At 45.9% G+C, this 20042-nt stretch overlaps 1 protein-coding gene across 10 annotated transcripts in view; it reads right to left on the bottom strand.

The window, feature by feature from the left end:
* Positions 1-20042, bottom strand: part of LOC147451812 (denosine deaminases acting on tRNA) — a 205332-nt gene that overhangs the window by 43679 nt on the left and 141611 nt on the right. For 6 of the 10 annotated variants that reach the window (XM_086517674.1, XM_086517676.1, XM_086517673.1 and 3 more), the window contains exons 6-7: positions 17007-17083; positions 16792-16911 (exon numbers count right to left, since the gene is read on the bottom strand). In XM_086517674.1, coding sequence (XP_086373800.1) covers positions 16792-16911; positions 17007-17083 — 197 coding nt within the window. The remainder of the gene's footprint in view (positions 1-16791; positions 16912-17006; positions 17084-20042) is intronic. The other 4 variants (XR_015188832.1, XR_015188829.1, XR_015188831.1 and 1 more) reach the window with 1 other exon arrangement.

A 20042-nucleotide genomic window follows, 5' to 3' on the forward strand; every position in this document is an offset into this window, starting at 1 on the left:
CTCGAGCTTCGACCCTCCATGTCCCTCCCTCCGCTTCAGTTCCTACTGAGACTGCATGGCAGACAGTGGGTCGTAACCATAGTTACCCGGAACGCGGAACGGGATCGGCGATGGGATCCCCGCGGAACGGGGGAACGGCTAGGGGTTCGGAACGGGAACGTCGCAGAACGGGAGGTATAAAAAACACCCAAATAGTGCATTTTTTAGCTTCTTGTGTTTAAATACAAGGAGTATTAGAGTGCTTTGACTCTAATACTCACAAAAAACTCATTTTGAAGACCATTCAATCTTGCTATGACTAGATGATGAGAGAGAGAGAGAGAGAGAGAGAGAGAGAGAGAGAGAGAGAGAGAGAGAGAGAGAGGGAGAGACTCGAGAGAGTGAGAGGGAGAGGGAGAGATTTGAGAGAGTGGGAGGGAGAGGAAGAGAGCTTGAAGGCTTAAAGCCTTGAGCCTTGAGAGAGTGAGTCTTGAGAGGGAGAGATCTTGAGAGTGTGAGAGGGAGAGAGCTTGAGCCTTGAGGATTAGCTTGTGGAGAGAAAGGGGGAGGGGGGTGCATTTTATGAGTCCTTGAGGCCTTGCACACTTCAAAAAGAAGCCCAAACATTTACTTCAATTTTTTCAATTTTTGCCAAATTTGTTTGTAGCCGTTGGCCGTTCCAGGGGCATTCCGGAACGTTTTGGGGGCGTTCGGAACGTTCCGGAACGGCAGTTCCGGTTTGCACTGGCCACCCGGAACGTCAAACGTTTCGGGACGTTTCGGAACGTTCGGGAAGGGAACTGCCCCCCCAGAACGCCGGAACGGGGGCTAGGGGGCGTTCCTCGGTAACTATGGTCGTAACCATTCATTCCGTCCTCGTCAGCAACCTACACCGCATGCAGCCCCCAATGTTAACTCTCTTGCTCCCTCTCAAGTTTCCACCACCCCATTACCCCCTGCTTCTCCTCGCCATTCTTCTTCTTCAGCACAGGATCACTTACCTCTGCTACCAGCTCCTCCTTCACTTGCGGTTCCCTCATCCGCTCCGTCCCCTCTTCCCGAGATCCCTATTCCCATGCAGATGGATCATTCCCCGCTATTACCTCTCCCTTTTCCTCCTCTCCCTCTCACCCTTGCTCCCCCCCCTCCACCTTCTGGTCCTCCCCCTCCCTCAGCCGCTCATACTTACGTCCCACGTAGTTTTCTCAGCTCTTGCCCTCTTTCCTGGGGCACTCATCGGGCTGAAATGTGCAGTAACTCAGAAGGACCACTGCGGGTGCAACTCTACCTTATGCATCACAAGCCAGGTTGTGTTCCCTCTTTAATAGGCAGTCGCTCTCAGCCCACCCATTCCTTTTTCCTTCCATTCCACGAGGCTCAGAAATGTTCTGAGGATCAGGTTCTACATTTTGTGCATGCCCAATCTATGGCTCAGCTTCATTCATGGTTGTCTACTTCCGCTCCGGATGTAATGTCTCCACACTTCCCTTCCTGTATTGGTGCTATGGAATGGAGTCATGTTTATGCTTGCTATTCAATGCCTATGGTCATTCATGTATCCTCAGATGTGGTGCTTCCTATGTCTATGCGCATTTGGGGTGTCAAAGCTGCAGCATCGGTAATGCAATGTAAACAAGCTGAGGTCCGCAGTTGGTGCAATGAGATGCCATATTTTAGAGAGGGCTTGCGGGTTGCTTTCCTACCGCCCGAAGCTAACCCCTTGGATGGCCCAACTGCCTCCAAGAAGATGCGCAGTTAGTCAGATGCTTTACCAATTCTTTCATGCAGACTATGGATTTACATGTAGTTTCTTGGAATGCTAAGGGTTTACAGACTTCTCGGGTAAGAGGTTCCCGCAAGCTTTTACTTCGCAGAGATTTACACGCTCATGTAGTAGGCATTGTGGATATATTACTAGTACAGGAGCATAAGATTGCCACTCCCTTTGGTAATCTAATGCCCTCCGGCGCTCACACTTTTTGGGAGCCTGCTTTGGGCATTCATGGACAGAGTTGTAGTTTATGCATTTCAGTGTGGCCACGTTACTTGGCCTCAGTTCAGCAGCGTGGCACCCTTGTCGCTGGCAGAGCAGTCTATGTTTCTCTTCGGATTCACGACTCTATCATTGGTTTTATGTCGGTCTACACACCCACTACTCCTCGTGAGAGGACTACTTTTTGGACCTCCTTGGCTACTGTTCTACCTGCAGTAAACTCTTGGGTTGTTGGAGGCGACTTCAACAATGTCGAGAGCGACTTTGATTGGCGATCCATCACACCTCCTGTTCTATCATCCATTTCTCCCAATGAGCAATCAACTTGGGATCGATTTCTTCTAGCTATTCAAGGTGTTGATGCCTGGCACATACCCTCTTTTGGTCATCACCCTGCTACACTTCATTACTCGTGGGGGTTTCAGAGACAATAGGGGAGATTATTAGAGCGACTTGATCGTTTTTACATTGGCCCTTGGGCAGCAGCTCTAGGTGGATTTACTACTATTTGGAGAGGGACCAGCCTCTCAGATCACTTACCCATCTCATTGTTTATCTCCTTCACTAGATCCTCTGCACAGAGACGGGGCTGCCGCATCCCTGACAATGTTCTCACCAATGAAGTTTTGCAGCAACAAACTCGTGACTTATGGTCCACGGATGCTTCTTATTGTGGTCCCCCTGGAGAGTTCCTTGCTCATTGCATTACTCAGTCTAGTATTTACTACCGTGATCAAAATGCTATTATTCATCGACAGTTGAGAGTACGCGAGTCTGATCTTCACATTCCTCTTGGTTCCACAGCGCTTGCTTGAGGAGAGGCCTCAGGATGCTTATCTCGCTACTAGACAGACAGAGCTCACAGAGGAAATTCGTCGCGTACAGGACGCTAGGTCTGAGTTCACTCATCATGCTTCAGTATCTCATTAGATAGCTAAAGTTGATCGAATGAATAAAGCCTTCTTCGCTACGCATAAAGAGCGCCCTCCTGGCACCACCCTTCGGACTTTGTGCGATGCTTAGGGGACACTTCAAATGCATCCTGATGTTATTCTTGATATGTCTGCAGATTATTTTGAGGCATTGTTCACTGCTGATGTATGCACTACTGAGGTTTTACTTGCCCGTGAGCAGATCTGGCATCACACCCGACGCCGTTGTACAGATACTATGGCCAAGATCTTGTTGGCACCCTTCACACTTGTAGAGCTTCATGCTGCTATCGAGAGTCTAGATCCATCCTCCTGTCAAGGAGAGGATGGCCTCACTAGAGCTTTCTTTTTGACTTATTGGGATGTATTGCATATACCACTGCTTCACGGTTGTCAGGACATCTTTGCATCAGGATATATGCATTCGGATCTTTGCTCAGGTCTCATATCTCTTATTTCGAAAGGGGGTGACACCACTCATATCCGCAAGTGGAGACCTATTACCCTACTCCCTTCGGTCTATAAGATATTAGCGTTACTGATACCATCGCTTGCGACCGTTCTTACCAGATATTATTCATACTTCTCAGACAGGCTTTGTCATGGATCGATGCATACTGGATAATATCTTCACTTTTTATGAGGCAGTAGAGTGGGCCAAATCATCTTCTGAACCTCTCGCTTTTTTCATTCTGGACTTCGAGACATACGATCGTGTTGAGTGGGACTTTCTCGAAGGATCATTAGCTAGGATGGGTTTCCCCTCGAGATGGATCGCAGGCATTTCCGCTCTCTTCAGGACTGCCAGCAGTGCTATTACTATTGGTGGTCGTGTCAGTGGAGCTCTCTCGATCTGTCCGACAGGGATGTCCTTTAGCAGCATATCTGTATCTGTTTGTTGGAGAGACTATGTCAAATTTTCTTCGTGCTCGGAGTCATGCATTTCGTGGCTTGACCATGCTAGTACCTTCAGCTCCGGACCTTATCGATTAGGAGTTTGCTGATGACACTATGCTGATGTTGCACTATTTGCTAGCAGCTCTTAATGCCATGCGGGAGGCCCTAACGGTTTTTTGCATTGCCAGTGGTGCACGTATTAACTGGCATAAATCCTATGGGTTACTGGTTGGCAGTGATGACATACCTACTTGGGGGGTAGCTGATGGTTTCACAGGGCTGCAGCCGGGTCAGACATGCAGATATCTAGGCTTTCAGGTTGGATTTGACATTTCCTTACAGCAGCAGTTTGCACATGTACTACAGTCTATTCGTAGGAAGCTATGTCATTGGCATAAATCCTATGGGTTACTGGTTGGCAGTGATGACATACCTACTTGGGGGGTAGCTGATGGTTTCACATGGCTGCAGCCGGGTCAGACATGCAGATATCTGGGCTTTCAGGTTGGATTTGACATTTCCTTATAGCAGCAGTTTGCACATGTACTACAGTCTATTCGCAGGAAGCTATGTCATTGGTCTTCACGTCATCTGTCGTTGGCTGGCCGTGCATTGGTCGTCAACCAGGTCATTCTGGCTACAGTATGGTATACGGCCTCTTGTTGGATGCTACATTCTCGAGTGATAGCTCAGCTCCGCAAACTAGTGCGGAACTTTTCATGGAGTGGCACAGATGGGACTACTGATACTCGTGCTCGAGTTCGCTAATCCACGATTATTCGACCTAGGTCAGAGGGAGGCCTTGGCATTATTGATCCAGAATTACAGAGTCGCGCCCTTCTTACCAAGTTTATTGTTTGGGGTCTTTTTCCCGGCCAAGAACCTTGGAAGATGCTTCTTCAGGCCGCTCTTTGCACAGCAACTCCACGCCTCAGCACTAGAGACGGTCATACTTGGCATTCAGGGTATCGTTTTCTCTTTACGGATGCCCCCTTGTCCACCAATACTCTCACCCTTCATCCGATCACTCCTTCAGATTTGGGTTTCCATCCGACGAGCTCTCATACGCTCACCTCCCTCATGTCGTGAGGAGATTGAGCGCCAGCCTCTCATTTGGAATGATGCAGTTCTTGATTCTTCGGTTAACCCACCCCGTTAGCTTGCAGAGAGGACTCACATTGACTGGGCTGCTTGGGACACTGACCCTGCTGCCTCTATGCGGTTGTTTCATGAGATGCGTATGCTGGATGCAAATTTTGTAGCAGAACATTATGACATTGGTCGTGGGGTGACAGACAGACTACTTCACATTGACTCCGCCGTTCCTTCACAGTGGGACACAGTCATGCGAGGCACGGTTCAGATGCCTCCACATAGTGGCTGGGAAGGTCTCTTTGCGCAGAGCACTCTATTATTAGTTCGTTTAGACACCATGCTGTTCACAGTTGATTCAGACTCCTCTCAGGGGATTCATGCTAGATTGACATATGCTACCACCTCTTTGCACCTTGTCTACCCCGGCGCTCGATGGGAGGCCATATGAGTAGTTGGCTCTCGCGGGAAGCGTCGTTGTGTTGACCCCCGTTTCGCATCCGTTGATGCCACCCTTTGGAGGCTTTGGGTGTGGGAGGGTCGTGCCTTATCTCAGCTTTACTCGGACCCAGGAGAGTGGCATTGGCCTCACTCTAACCCCACCACTGCACCTGTATCATTCTTTGAGTACACTGTCAGCATAGGAAGATTAGCAGTGATGAGACAGCACCCAGAGCAGCCCACTCGTATGCGTTTCTGGTTACATTCAGGTCTCTCCCATGCCTATCTACAGCAGTTTTGGTCAGCCATCTGGGATTTACATGCGGCTCGTCGTATTTCTTTTTTCATGTGGATGATTGCACATGCAGGACTTCCAGTTGGGACTTGGCTAGCTACTATGGGTAATGATCCGTTATGCACTCGATGTCCTTCGCGACTACATGAGTCACCTCCACACTGTCTTTGGTCATGCTCCTCTTCTCATATAGTGTGGCTACCAGTTTGCTTTTTACTTAGCAGAGCCGGTGTTCAGGATGGATTTCTCACTTGGGGCTCTGTCTCATGGTTGATACCGATGCCCGGACCGCATCTTTTCTACGAGGGCTCAGACACAGATCCAGCTGTTATGCTTACCTCGACTTGTTATCGGCGAGGGACTTTGGCTATGTTACCACAGATCGCATGGCAAGGGGATCCTCAGACACGTGATGAAGTTTTTTCAGTCATCACTAGCATTACACTATGGAATATTTGGAGAGCTCGTTGTCTTCACATTCTCAGTGCGGCTCCACAGCTCCTTCAGGATACCCTCACTGCCATTTGGCTGTACATCATTCACACCCTGATTTGGCAGTGGGATTCTTCCTCTGGTACATCTAGAGCAGCCGAGGCTCGACGATTTGCCTTCCTTCGGCCCGAGCTCCACTCTTTTTCACACTTACAGGTGGTCAGATTATATGGCATTATGCCCCCCCTCAGTGGTTTCTCCTCCACTCATCACACAGACCACCATGAGATTGTACTAGTCGAGTTGTCACTATAGTGGCTCTCACCCTTACATTCACCTTGTACACCCCACGTGACAGGCTATTTTGGCATCCGTTGGGGATTATATTGTACTCAATAATATACAGCCCTGATTTTTACAAGAAAAAAAAAAAGAGAGAGAGAGAGAATTGACCTCTCTCTATAGCGTTCTCCTTTTGTTGCCTCCAGTGTGGAGCGAAGAGAGAGAGTGTTGGTACAGCCTGAGGAAGAGAGAGAACCCTTGCACAAAGAGAGGAATTGCCAGCGTGGAGTCTCCTTCCCGTGCTAGACACAAGTGGGCACACACTTTGTTGCATTTCTCTCTTGCACAATTCCATACAAGACTACCAATTTCTCAGGGGAAGAGAAACAATGTATGGAATTAATTGTAAATAACTCGCTCCATCATTGGACTACGTACTTTGATCTCTATGGAGAGCATGATGAACGGAGGATTCAGACGATTCCTCTCTATTTGCAAAATAAGGTGCTTACAGGTGGCGTGATATGACACACAAGTCTACTACGTAAGCTGATTTTTGCATAAAATTCATGAAGGATTTCGCAAAACTGGATCCTTTGAAAGCCTATGCAAAGTTACAGACAGAATCTTTCAATGAAAACTCTATCTTTTGATAAGTATACAACAACTTTCAAAGAAGCAATCACCTTCTGCAAGGTGGATTCCGCACATGCTATATATATGTATCTGCTGGGTCTGCATGAAGATTACCAATGGGCCTTGATATAGCCCGGACTGATGTCGAGGATGTTGTGGCAATGGTTAGGACGTTCCATTTGATAAATGGAGTATCAAATGGAACGAATTATGAGAAGGAAAGAACTTCTGATCAACAATTTGGCGAGGGCACTTTGAGGAAGGAGCCCTGACCCTAGCAAAGGTCCAAATCGCTGTCCAAACCTTCTCTTGACACCACCTCCCTTGGTGCTTAAGAGAAGAAGAAAGCCAAGAATGCTACCATTGTTGATGCAGTGGAAAAGGCAGCTTGCTTTGGTTGTGGCTAGATGGACCACCAAATTGATTAAAGACTGCCCCAAGAAGAAGCCCAAGAAACCGCAAGGACACCCTTCAGTTCAAATTCACGAGATCTCAGGTAACTCTGATGTTACTCAAGTTGAAATCTTACATAGTTTATGCACTAATTGTATTGTTAGCACCAAAGTGTTTGATAAGCACGATCTTCTCCATTTTCCCGAAAAGATCAATGGTTACGATGTGATCATACTCCTTGATAATGGGAGCTCACATAATTTTGCAGATGCAAATTGGTACAGAAACTGTGCCTGTAGACACGGAACAGTGACCATGACTATCACGTGAAGATGGCTCGTGGTGAAGATATGGATGTATGGAATCGGATTGTTCCTAACTCGACGCTCGAGCTAGCTAATTACAAAGAGAACCTGGATTTCCACATCATGCGCCTAGCAGATGAATCAAACAACCTCCCAAAGGCATAACGTAGAAGTCCTCATGCCGTAAACACCCCTGACATTGCAAATGAGGTTTGCCAATGATTGGTGTAATAGCAACATCCCGTCCAGATGCCGCTAGAACTGCCTCCGCCTGTGGCCTCAGCCTATCGAGCGTAATTCCAAATCGAGCTGCCAATTCAAGTGAAAAGAACTGCCTTGGCTCCTCCATCACAAAAAAAGAGGGCTTCCTAATCGTTCACTTTGCCATAAGTGCGGCAAAGTTTTGTACTTTCGTTCATCTGATTCGGTTCAGGCCCCCTAGAATGTAGTACCACTTCTGCTTTCATCTGCCTTTTCTGCCACATTCCTCTGCTGCTCTAGAACTCTCTGGTCTGTCTTCAATCTGTTCTTCCTGTGCCTTTTGGGGGCACTTTGCAAAGATGTGTCCAATTTCCCCTCAACCAAAACACTTCCCCTCTTTGAGATAGATAGCCCTTTCTCTAAGAGTGTCGAGGACGTGTATCTTTCGATTCTTTGTCCTGGGAACTCTTTCTCTTTCTACTTTTGTTGTGGGAGGCCTATTGGGTTCTTTAAGTCAAGATCTCATCAGTGGGGTAAGTCAAATTTCCCGAATGTATCGCAAAACCCCGTTTCGCATGACCCATCAATTCTTGAATAGAATTCGACTTTTGTTCCAGACAATAGTCTCGGATCTCTGTAGGAAGTCTACAGCAAAACCGCTCAATCTGTTCGTTAAAAGAGAACTTAAATGAAGAGGTTGGTAGAAAAGAGTTCCAAAATCTCTCCCAATAAGTGCACTTCCAAAGAATCTCCCTGGGTCATTTGAAGATGATTCCAAGTGATTCGTATATCTCGTTCGTATTCCCGAGTCAGCCAAGAAGAAATAAAGAGCCTTTTGAATTTCAACCATTTAACTGGAGCTTTCTTCCTCAAAAGAAGTGTGGACCACCATGTTCGAGCATTTCCCTTGAAGAAAGAGGTAGCCCTCTCAATCTTGGAGTGCCCTGAGTAATGCCCTCCGGAGAAAGCTATGTCAAATTGCTGAATGAAAGCTAAAGCCCTCGGAGCATCTCGGAATTGAGTGTCCAAACTTAATTGAGTGTCCACCTTCTTTGAATTCTTTCACTTTCTTGCTTTTGTCTTCGAGAAAGTCATATTGGTTGGATCTGTAAAAATACTTCTTTTCAAGAGTGCTTGTTCATGTCTTTCTGCGAGTACACGTTCCGCTTTTCTACACTCGTCCGTCTTTTCGGCTTTCCTTCGTACCTGAGAGGAGAAGCAATGGCCATACGCCATCTCGAGTAAATTGTATCAATCGGGTAATTCTTCAGGTGTTTCGCCAATCTCGGGAGGAGTACTTAATCAATCTGTTCACACATATACCAATCTGCAATTGACGTTTGTACTCGTTTCAAGCAAACTTGTCCGAAATTATTCTTGCCCAAATCTTCATTCTTTTCTTCAATTCCCGCGCCGGATTTTCAACTTTTCTTTGCCTTCCCACTCAGAGGTGTCATCTCTCGAAGATTCTTCACGAGAACCCATGTATAATCTGGGATTCTTTATGGCTTTATGTGCTGTAAGACAGAGCGATGAAGACGGGAGCGCGCCCGATGCGCGATGTATGAAGGGTGGGAATGGATAATAAGTCCGGGGTCGGGACAGAAGATTCTTTCCCAAGAGCTGTATGCGCTGCAAAAAGGATCGGATCCTCCGTAGAAGAAGAAGTTTTCTATGCTCTGATACCACTCTAGCAAACTTGGACACCCCAAATCAAGATTCTACCGCGACATAGTAGAGATTCACTTCAAAATAGTTCACAATTCACACTTGAGTCGACACGGCCCGGCTTAGTTCTGTACCTAGAGATATTGGTCCCAAAGACTGGCACCCCTTTCAGTATTTCTTTTTGTATTAATCTGTGTTCAAAGTACAAGAGAGTGGGTAGGTACTCACTCTCAGACTCTGCGTCCAGATGCTCTGAGAAGTGAGGCCTTGCCCACTTATTTAAAGGTACAAGGGATGCCCAAAAGCAGAGCCCCAAAAGCACTTCAACTCAAAAGCTTATAACCTCAAAAGCAATTATCCCAAAAGCTTTCAAAAATTAAAGCATCCAATCCCAAAAGCTGTCGTAAATCAGCCAACGCAATTTCCGGATTTCCATACACTGCCATGTCCGCATGTCAGCAAGTTTTCTGGCGCTTTTCTCGGTGGCAAACTGCCATGTCAACCTTTTCGGCGCATTTCAGTGGTTGTGTGTGTGTCCGGGGTTAGCCACGTCATCGGTTTGTGATAGGGGCCATGTGTAAGTTGCAAGATATGGAAATCTGGCAATCCTACTCGCACTCCAAGAGTGGCCGCACTAACCAAGCCGCAAAATAAACCTCCAAACCGTTCAAATTCCCAAGCCGGTCCACTTGTCTGCTAATCCCAAGTGGCTCTGCAAAATCCAATGTCCCTCTCTTACGCTCCAAACTCCGCTCGCCTCTTCCAAGCCGCTCCACAACAAAGTCACCGCACCGCTCAGAGATTCTTTCCAATGCCTTTTGCAAATTTTACTCTTGTACTGCCCCTTGCGCGCCGTTTGTTTTCCTTCCAAAGCAGATCAAGCAGGCACTTTAGTTCCCCTCTCGCAACTCCAACTCCACAAGAAAGTCCACTTGCTGCAATTAAAAGTGTTGGCAAGGAGCCTTGATTGTATCGGATCAATAAAGGGAGAGAGGGAGGGTCGTCGGTAACGAGAGGGAAAGGCAACGTTTTAAACTGCTGGCTGCACGGGAAGATTTGTGGTGCCATCGCCAAGCATATTGCTAAGTGCCTCAATGCGATGCGTATCATAACGTTGCTGACAGATAGTTAGCGCGTCGATCTCCACATACATAAGGGTGGCGTCCGATCAAGCGTTTCAAAACGCACGCGGGCAACAAGGGGGAGGGGGCGTTGCCAGTGAGACTTCACAAGCGCTTACAAACGATAGCGATGGCGCTTAGGGCAGCGACGACAGAGGGGGGAGAGGAAACGCGACATCGTACTGCAACGCTCAACGGCAGAGTGTATGGGAGCAAGGCAGCAGCGACGAGCTTCTTCTTCTTCACGGTGTAGTTCGTCCTCAGCCAAGGGTCTTCAAGCACAAAGCTCCACCAAGGGCTCTGATACCGTGTCAAAGTCGACGATGCGGAAGCGTAGAGACCAAGGAGAAGGGTAGAGAGAGAGAGAGAGAGAGAGAGAGAGAGAGAGAGAGAGAGAGAGAGAGAGAGAGAGAGAGAGAGAGAGAGAGAGAGAATCAACCTTGGCAATGAATAAGTGAATTTGTAGTAGAATGGAGGCAAGGGGTTGCATATATACGAACCTCCCTAACGAGTCTTTGACAAATAAGTAAAATAAACATCTAAGAGCTAAAATAAATAATGGGATCACATTGGGCAATTCACTTGAGATGCCAAAACTCGCAACAAAGAGATGCACTCAATGTCAGGTCAATAAGGCAGAGGGCCTTAAGAAAGCTGGCTTGCTACATACATTGGAAATCCTTGATGCCAAGTGGCAAAGTATTTCTCTAGGTTTTATTGGTGATTTGCCAAAAACTTGTCGTGGCAATGGTGTCATTTGGCTTTTGGTTGATAGACTCACAATAAAGGCGAAGTTTATACCAAGAATTCGACAATAAAAATCCATGAGTTTACGGTTTTATTTGTCGATCAGCTTTATAAGCTGTATGGTCTCCCCCATAAGATATCGTCAACGATCGATATACTAAGTTCACTGGGCGATTTTGGCGATGTGTTTGCTCATCTTTAGACGAAGTTGAGTATGTCGCCGTCCGATCATCCCGAGTTCGATGGACACCCAAAGGATAAATCAAATGTTAGAAGACATGTTGAGAGCTTATGTCTCTCACAGGCAGTCTGATTGGGAAAAGTACCTTCCACAATTAAAGTTTGCCTACAATAGTAGCAAGCATTCTACTACTAGATTAAGCACATTCATGTCAACGTATAAGTTTAAGCCTAAATTCCCAATTGCTATTGGCTTAGAAAAAATCAAAGATCGTCAAGCTTGAGATTTCTTGTATGATATGCAAGAGATGCTCGAATTGGCCAAGGATAGTATAAGGACAGCTCGTGATTGAGTTACTACTTATGCTAATCATCAAATGTTAGAAGACATGTTGAGAGCTTATGTCTCTCACAGGCAATCTAATTGGAAAAGGTACCTTCCACAATTAAATATACCTTCATAACTTCAGAATAGTATGAACTCACGAATTATAAGAGGGAATAAAGCACTCATAAAACTATAAAAGCAAGGGACACAAGAAAAGAAAAGAAAAAGAAAAACAAACAAACCAAATCACTTTATTCGCTACGCAACAAAACTAGATAAAACAAAACATTATTAACTTAAAAATGTTTTAGAAAAGCCATGTGTAAAATAAGTTGACGCAACTTACTTGGCTTAAAACAAGCACTCAACTTTAAGCAAAAAAGGATAAGACATCTTAAAAACTTAATCCTAAAAATCAAACTTCACATAACAACTTCTAAAGGAACACATTCTTAAGCCCTCAGGTTAGCTAAATACGAAATCGAAAAATGAATACTACTACAAACCTACGAAGAGCAAAGAACCAAACTTGACAATATGTGATCTCAACTTCGTTGCTTGTCCAAACAGGAAGAATAAGATTATCACCTACTCACGTCGTCAGTGCCCAAGAGTAGGTGCAGGTTTGTATATGACCCCCAGTCTATTTTACTTCAATTGAGACAGAGGAGGGCCCAGGGACATAATCTTACTATCCGATACAGAGCCTCGACGGTCAGGTACCCCAATTCCACCCACAGACGCTTGGAGAGAGACCACACTACATCATTGAGCAAGCAGAGACTGTTCTAGCACATAGGCGCCAAAGGAATAGGACGCTAGGATACTAGGCCTAGAGAGTACATCAAAAGGCCATCAGAAAGACCTGACTACGACATGAATAGACGAGAAAAAGGGAGATAGAGGGGGCCTATTCAAACCTTACTGCTATGCCGCAAGATCTCTCCACTCCCTACCATCCTATGCATGCCGTACAAGTAGCAACACCCCTGGATGGAGCTAGCTCCAGCCCTTTGCAATTTGCATATCATAGTTGTACTCCCTTACCCATATAGTTCCACATCTATTCAAGTTAGAGCTCCGTTCGTCTATCCATATACACACCCCGCCATGTAAGTCTATTTTACTTTATAGTAGGTTTATTTTCAGCACTTTTGTCCTTTTCGTTGGATACCTAAAGGACATACATGTATGCCATTTTGTATGTACATCGAATTTGACTTCTAGAATACGTTAACAATGCTCTCTTTCTTTTTCGATTCTAATGTGTAATCATATTGATTACCAAAAAGAAACTATAGTCAAACAAAAAATAGACATAGTCAAACGACCAATCCAACAACTATGTACACACATTGGAAGTTTAATAAAGGACATAAACATGAAATGCCCACAACTTGCTAGCGTTTTGGGTGTGCCAACGTCTCTCCTCTCTGCGTTTTCTCTCTCCACATCGATCTCACCTTCTCTAGCGTTTTTACCTAGCGATCTCTTCTTCCCTTGCTAGCGCTTCCCTTCCACATCGTGTGCACACCTTCTTCGGTGTGGCACTACCCGTGGTGTGTTCCCGTGCCCGTTCAGTGGGCGGTACGCGCTAGGAGTTGACGACGAGGAGATCCATTGCGATAGATCCGAGATCTATTGGCTGTCCGTCACTGAGAGTTGGTTTGCTCGCGGTTGCCGACAAGTTCATCACTTGATTCACCCTTTTCCACTACACCTTCATATGGTATCAGAGCCACGGCGTGCTCTCGAATCGGATCGGTGATTTGTGCAAGTTTATAATGTAAAATTGGGGTACCTGACCGTCGAGGCTTGCTCCCGGTTGCATACAAGCTCATCACCCGATTCACCCTTTTTCCGGTGGATCTTTCACATGGTATTAGAGCCACGACGTGCTCTCGAATCGGATTGGTGATTTTTTAGAGTTCGTGGTGCTGATTTTCGCGACAAAAAGAGACCGTTTGTTTGTTTGTTGTTTTTTCTACGTTTTTCACTTTTTTCGGGCTGATTTTCACTGTAGTGGGCAGATTCTCAGATTTTAGCCTTATCACATGCCTAAAGACTCCAGAACCATAGAGAGGATTGATGATTCTGAAACCCAATCAACCCATGGTGGACGAAGTACATCTTGAGGATGGGATTAGCAGCGGTGAGAACATCGTCAATGAGGAATGGGGAGATTGGTCTTAGTTCTATTCCGGCGTAGGTGATCAACCAATCAAGATACCTACACTCCCTACCTTTCCTCGGATCGGCAATTGAATGGAGACAACTATGCCATTTGGAAAGCTACCATGATGGCGGTCTTTGACTCTTACGAGCTTGGAGCTTTTGTCTCAAGCAACTTTCAAAAGCCAACGAACCCAACGGGAGCAAAGTTATGGGAGCGTGTCAATGCACGGATCCGGTCTTTCATTATCGTCAACAGTACACCATCAATTATTAGCCATATACGATTGATGAAAGATGCGAAGTTGATTTGGGATCGGCTTTCTTCCATTTATAATCGAGTTTCTCCGATGAAGGAGATAGCCCTCAAGGTGCAGTTGAGGACCTTGGATGCGAAGCACTCTTCCATGCAGGATCACATCAACAAGATGCGGGAGCTTCAACAAGAGATACTTCATATGCGAAAGCTTAACAGTTCAGAGGACATGGCCAGTCACGCTTGGCCCAATTACCTCCTTGGTACACCAACCTCTATTCTTCGTTGATGACGAGTGGTCGATTGAATACTATCTCTTGGGACGAGATTGTTCCAATGGTATTGGACTATGAGGAGCCGTTCAATACGCAGAAGAAATCAGGCTCCCAAGCCTCGACCGATTCTTCCAACAAGAAGCAGAAGGGTTAGTAGAAAAGCAACACCACCAAAGACAAGAAGAGTGACACTTGAATAACATGCCAAAAGTACAAGGGGCAGCTACCTATATAGGCAAATTATAAGTTTTCCTAACTTAGCCAGAAAACCCCACGATCCCATAAATAGCCTAAAATGCTAATAAGTATGTAAAAACTCATTGAAAGTGACCTGGACACATATTTAGTAGCAGAACTACAGAAGACTCAAGATTTTGACCCCGTGAAACCCTAGGAACGGGGGTGCCGCCTCATATCAGCCTACCGGGTGAGCAACACAGTGAAGTGCTGCGCGCATCACCCTGAACAGATACGTCTACCTCAAGTATGGCCAGGCATAGCCACAAAACATCCCTCACTCCCTAATCTACTCCTGGGAGATACTGGAGCTACCACCGGACAGGAATCTGAACTCTTAACACGTTCCACTTGAAGCTTTGTGAGGTTATCATCAACAGCTCAGGCTCCAAGGCAGGCATTGTAGTATCACCCTCCTCTTCATGAATGTCACCTTCGCTTCTTCACTCCCAAATTAAAGCATGAAAGTACGTTTCTTGGACCCTTTCCTGATATATCATGCTTCGGAAAATGCCTTGCTCTCTTGACAATAGCCTAGCTACTTACATATATCCATTGCATCATGCGCGGGTGCCACACCATTTCCCATCACCCGCACATTGAGCTTTCTGGCCCTCCTCATCCTTTTCTCCTCAATAATTGCAATCACTCATATGGTTTCTTTGCGGTGGTTCTCACAGAAGTCCTTGCTCAGCTCATAGTTCCACAAATCTATGTGCCTGCCCTAGTATCATTGAGGCCGTGCTTCAGTCCCCCCGCCAACCTTATGGTCACCATCCTAAGCACATGGCTTTCATTACTAACACCCTTCATTGGCCCTCAGACTCTGCCCTCAACATTTGAACCTTACCCCTTCCCCTGCCCTCACCTTTTCTGCCACTTTCACCGCTAGCACTTGATAGCGCTGACCCATTAGCCGGTTAGGTTTCTTGTTTCAATCTGGTCAGCTGATTTAGCACGCACTGCTCTGAGCCCACCGCGGTCGTTGCAACATCCTTTGGCAATCCCACATAGTAGAGGTCTTATTCTTTTTCTAAGGGGTGAGTACACAAAGCACAAGGCAACGAGGTGAGAGTAGAAGTTAGGGTACATAACAGCTTTGTGAATTTGGGTTTTCCAGGGCTTTTGACATTGGAGAAGCAAGCTGGTCACCAGATTCCATCCCATTCGTCTGATTCCATCTGCAGCTTGCATAGAGAACATGGCAGACTTTTAAGCAAAAATGTGCATTAAAGAACCCTTGGGTCTTTTTCTCATCGGACTCTCTCCAGCCTTGCCGTCTGATATGCGCTGTGATTGGAGAAGATTTTTGCGAAGGAGTTACAAAGGTATCTAAAGGCAGCACTTCTTCATGTGCAATTAAAGATTGTCAATGTCTTCCCTTCATTCACGAGCCGTTTGCGTCATCTGATCAGGCAGATGTGGTTCTTGCTCACTGCTCTATTAATGTTAACAGGACCATTTTTAAGACGATAAATGGAGCCGGAGTATGGCCATCCCTTCTAATCTGGAAGGTGGACTTGCAGTTACAATCGCATTACCACGGCTTCTCCCACGATGGGGAGGAGTTTGGGACGCCTTAATTACAACATGTATAGACATAGAGCAGCACCCTCTCCTATGTTACCTATACTTTCAGCAAGGACACATTGTAAAATACCATAACAGAAATCCTCAGACTATTTGCTCCACCTACCCAGAAAGTCACATCCCCCATCTATTTGCTATTCAATGGAGACGCGCACTTTAAGAGGGTGTACCAAAGAATAGAGCAACACCTCGGGCTTATAGTGCAACTTCGAAGTGTAGAGCACAGACAGGCAATAGATACAAAACACAATAAAATGAAAAAGAGAAGTCAGCAATGCTTTTTTGCACAAGAGGCTCCGTGAAAAATATTTCTTTGTGGTTGATCTTGTACGCACTCACCTTGAAATAGATGACTCAGTTGCAGATGACAGTGCACCCCTCAATGATGCTCCCTGCTTTCTGCCTGTGGTTCCAAGAATCACCTCGTGAAAGTCATGCGAATTCCAAATGATAGAATACCTGTAATACCGATCACAAAGCAATCCACCTGTTTAGGTCGATTCCTTGATACAAATCATCAAAGACTACCTGGAATAGTAGGCAACATTCTTTACCCACAAGTAAGAGATTTAGTGTCGTCTGCCCGCATGCTAACTTCTTTAGGTGGGCATGGAGCTATATGAAAGCTTGGCTGCAAAACATCGGTCAAAGAGATTTAAAATATATTTGTCAAAAAGCTTTCAATTAAACAAAAGAATCCTACCATCGCTCTAGTGAAAACACCACTAGGCTACATCTCTCCCACACAGACGTGACAACAATTAAGGGTGAGGGTTGAGCCATCCCCACACAACATACCCTCTTTCTAGCTCGGAAAATGAGAGGAAGAAATGTCAGGCAGTTGATCCATGATTTTAGCAATTAAACCTCCAAGATCCATATATATGGAAGACCCCTCTCCAGGTGTGAATAAGGCCTTTAGTCCTCATTTGTATCCTGTCTGGGCTCTCCAAAGGAGCCAAAAACTGTGGAGTCAAGAAACTGGTTTGCTATCCTCTGGAGAAAAGAAGGGATGACTATCCATTATAGTAAAGGTGTTCGCATTTGTGGAAAGTATAGACAAACAAGCTAACACGAAGAAGAGGAAAGATCTACTAAACAAGGAAATGCAAACATGTGAGTTTCTTGCACTTCTGAATCTAAGCTAATCATCTTCATTACTCACAACTACGTTCCCGGCAATCACACCAGTTTAAAGAATGTATTCATAGATTCCCTGATGATGTGGTTGCGTCATCAGGGAATCTACTTTGCAAAGAACTACTCTTTCAGACAGCAGAATAAAATCTAGTCTATGCATTGCCATTCGACACAAGTAACCATACTTGTTCACATAGCTTATATTAGGAAGGGGGGCGAAATCATCAAAACTGTCAACTTTTTCATTTAAAACGACAGAGTTCATGATACCTTGTTTGTAAAACGTTGCTTTATGTTGCACTTTGGATGTTGAAAGAGCAAGGCATAACAATCAAAATTCACATTGGGTGCCATCCGACGTTTGCAGACCTCAAAGACACAAGTGCAACTACCTTTCTAAGTGAGCTAGTTGCACTTCTACAGTCCTCCTCTTGTACAGCCAAGTCCAATCACTTTTTGCAAGCAGAGCTCTCTCAAACAACTACCCTTCGAAAGCACTCCCCCAATCTCCCCGTGAATCTTGTAGGCTTCAAGAACAGCGCTTTGTTTGCAAATGAAACTTAGAGTAGATTAAGTTTGTTTGTGATTAGAGTAGAAGATAAGAGGGAGGAGAAGAGAAAATAGAAAGACTAGAGAATGATTAGAGTAGACGGAAAAAAAAGAGTAGAAAAAAGTAGATAGAAAAGAGTAAAATGGAGAGAGAAAGAGAGAGAATAAGGGAGAGAAGGAGAGGGAGATTAGAGCACACGGAGAAGATTTATGAAAAGAGGGAATTTTTTTGGTTTAAATAGATATAGTGGAGAGAGAGAGAGAGAGAGAGAGAGAGAGAGAGAGAGAGAGAGAGAGAGAGAGAGAGAGAGAGAGAGAGAGAGAGAGAGAGAATGAAATGAAATGAAATGTTATATTAATGTCTTCAAAAAGCCAAAGTGACCTATGAGACCTAAAAGTTACAATGTGGTGGATCTGATACAAAGTCCGAGTAACAAAAGTAAAAAAATAAAATGAAAATGACAATATGACAAAATGACTACTATGGAATCCTAAACTCCAAGGTGTGAACTAATCAGCTAGCTGGGATAGCTAAAATCACAAGAGATCCCGCATCGGTCGCTGGCGGATCTCATCAATCTCCTCCATGGTGAGTAGTCTGACCGGGCGTCGTGCATGTCGAGCCAAAGTGATCCCAATCCTCTAATGCAGCCTTCGTCCGTGCTGTGTAGTCCTCCGTAGTCGCGGGCGTCTGGATCTCCTCAGCTCGGTCGTCCGGTCGATCAGTGTGCCTCTAGTGTGAGGCGACGAGCTCTACTGTGGTAGTAACTCCTCCGAGTGTCCAGTGTCTGCTCTAAAGAAGTCTCTGATTTGTCTCTGAGACTGGCTACCCTCTCCTCTCATCAGGCTCTCTCTGTGTCTGCGCAGCTCGAGCAAAAACAAACCCAAGCATCTCTGATCCTCGTACCGCATGACTCTGGAGAGTGGTCCAAAGCCCTCTCTGAACAAGCAGTGGAAGCGGCCTCGTATCTCGTAGTAGATGGGGCAGTGTCATGTGTAGTGCAACTCTGTCTCAGCGTCTATGTCACATAGAGGGCATGTCTTGGCCTCTGCTGGTACTCCACTGTATCTCCCAGTCTCGATCCGCAGCTGGTGTGAAGATGTGCGTATCTGGGCAATAGCACATCGTACCCCATGAGACAGGTGGGTGTCCATGTAACTGGGCCTCGTCACAAAACCGTCCTCCGTAAGCTGGAGAAGATGCTCTCTGTAGAAAGCCATCTTCGTGCCCAGCTCCTATGCTGGTTGTATCCATGTCCTCCTGGTGTCTAGCTGAGTTAGGTCCTGGCAGATGAGCCTCGTGATCTCGGCCTGTGTAAGAGTCAGAGAGGGTGCATCCAGTGAGTACTGGAAAGGAGGCAATCTGTCTATGTTGAACCCATGTGCCTGAAACCATGATGTCATCTCCCCATACCAGCATGCTGTATCTCCCTACATGGCTAACTGTCGAGAGGACTCAAGTGCAAGGCGGGCATATTTGTCTCTGGGAAGTTCCCACATGCGGTGTATGAAGGAGACAGATCTAGTCAGTGCCTCAACCACTAGTGGGGGGGCAGCTAGCTCTGCTCGTACAATGGCACGTGGTACTGAAGGCTTGGCTCTAATGAGCTGCGAGATCATAGAGACCAGAGGCTTCTCCATGTCCCTCCATCCATTAGTGCGGCCTGTCCTCCCGTGATGATCTAATGAAGGTCCCCAAATCTCAGCTCCATAAAGCAATCCAGAAGCCACCAAAGTGTCAAAGAGCCAGAGCTTCGTCCGAGGCTCCTGAAACTGAACCTGTGAACACATCCTTTCCAATCTACCCAATGCTGCAGGGCTCTGGTCAATCTAGTCTCTGCTGCCCTCCTCAGTGAAAATGCTGGCCCACTAAAAACCACTCCAAGGTAAGTATAAGCATC

Source organism: Adiantum capillus-veneris, chromosome 8 (assembly GCF_014529385.1).
Source record: "Adiantum capillus-veneris isolate H3 chromosome 8, ASM1452938v2, whole genome shotgun sequence".
Lineage (NCBI taxonomy): Eukaryota > Viridiplantae > Streptophyta > Polypodiopsida > Polypodiales > Pteridaceae > Adiantum > Adiantum capillus-veneris.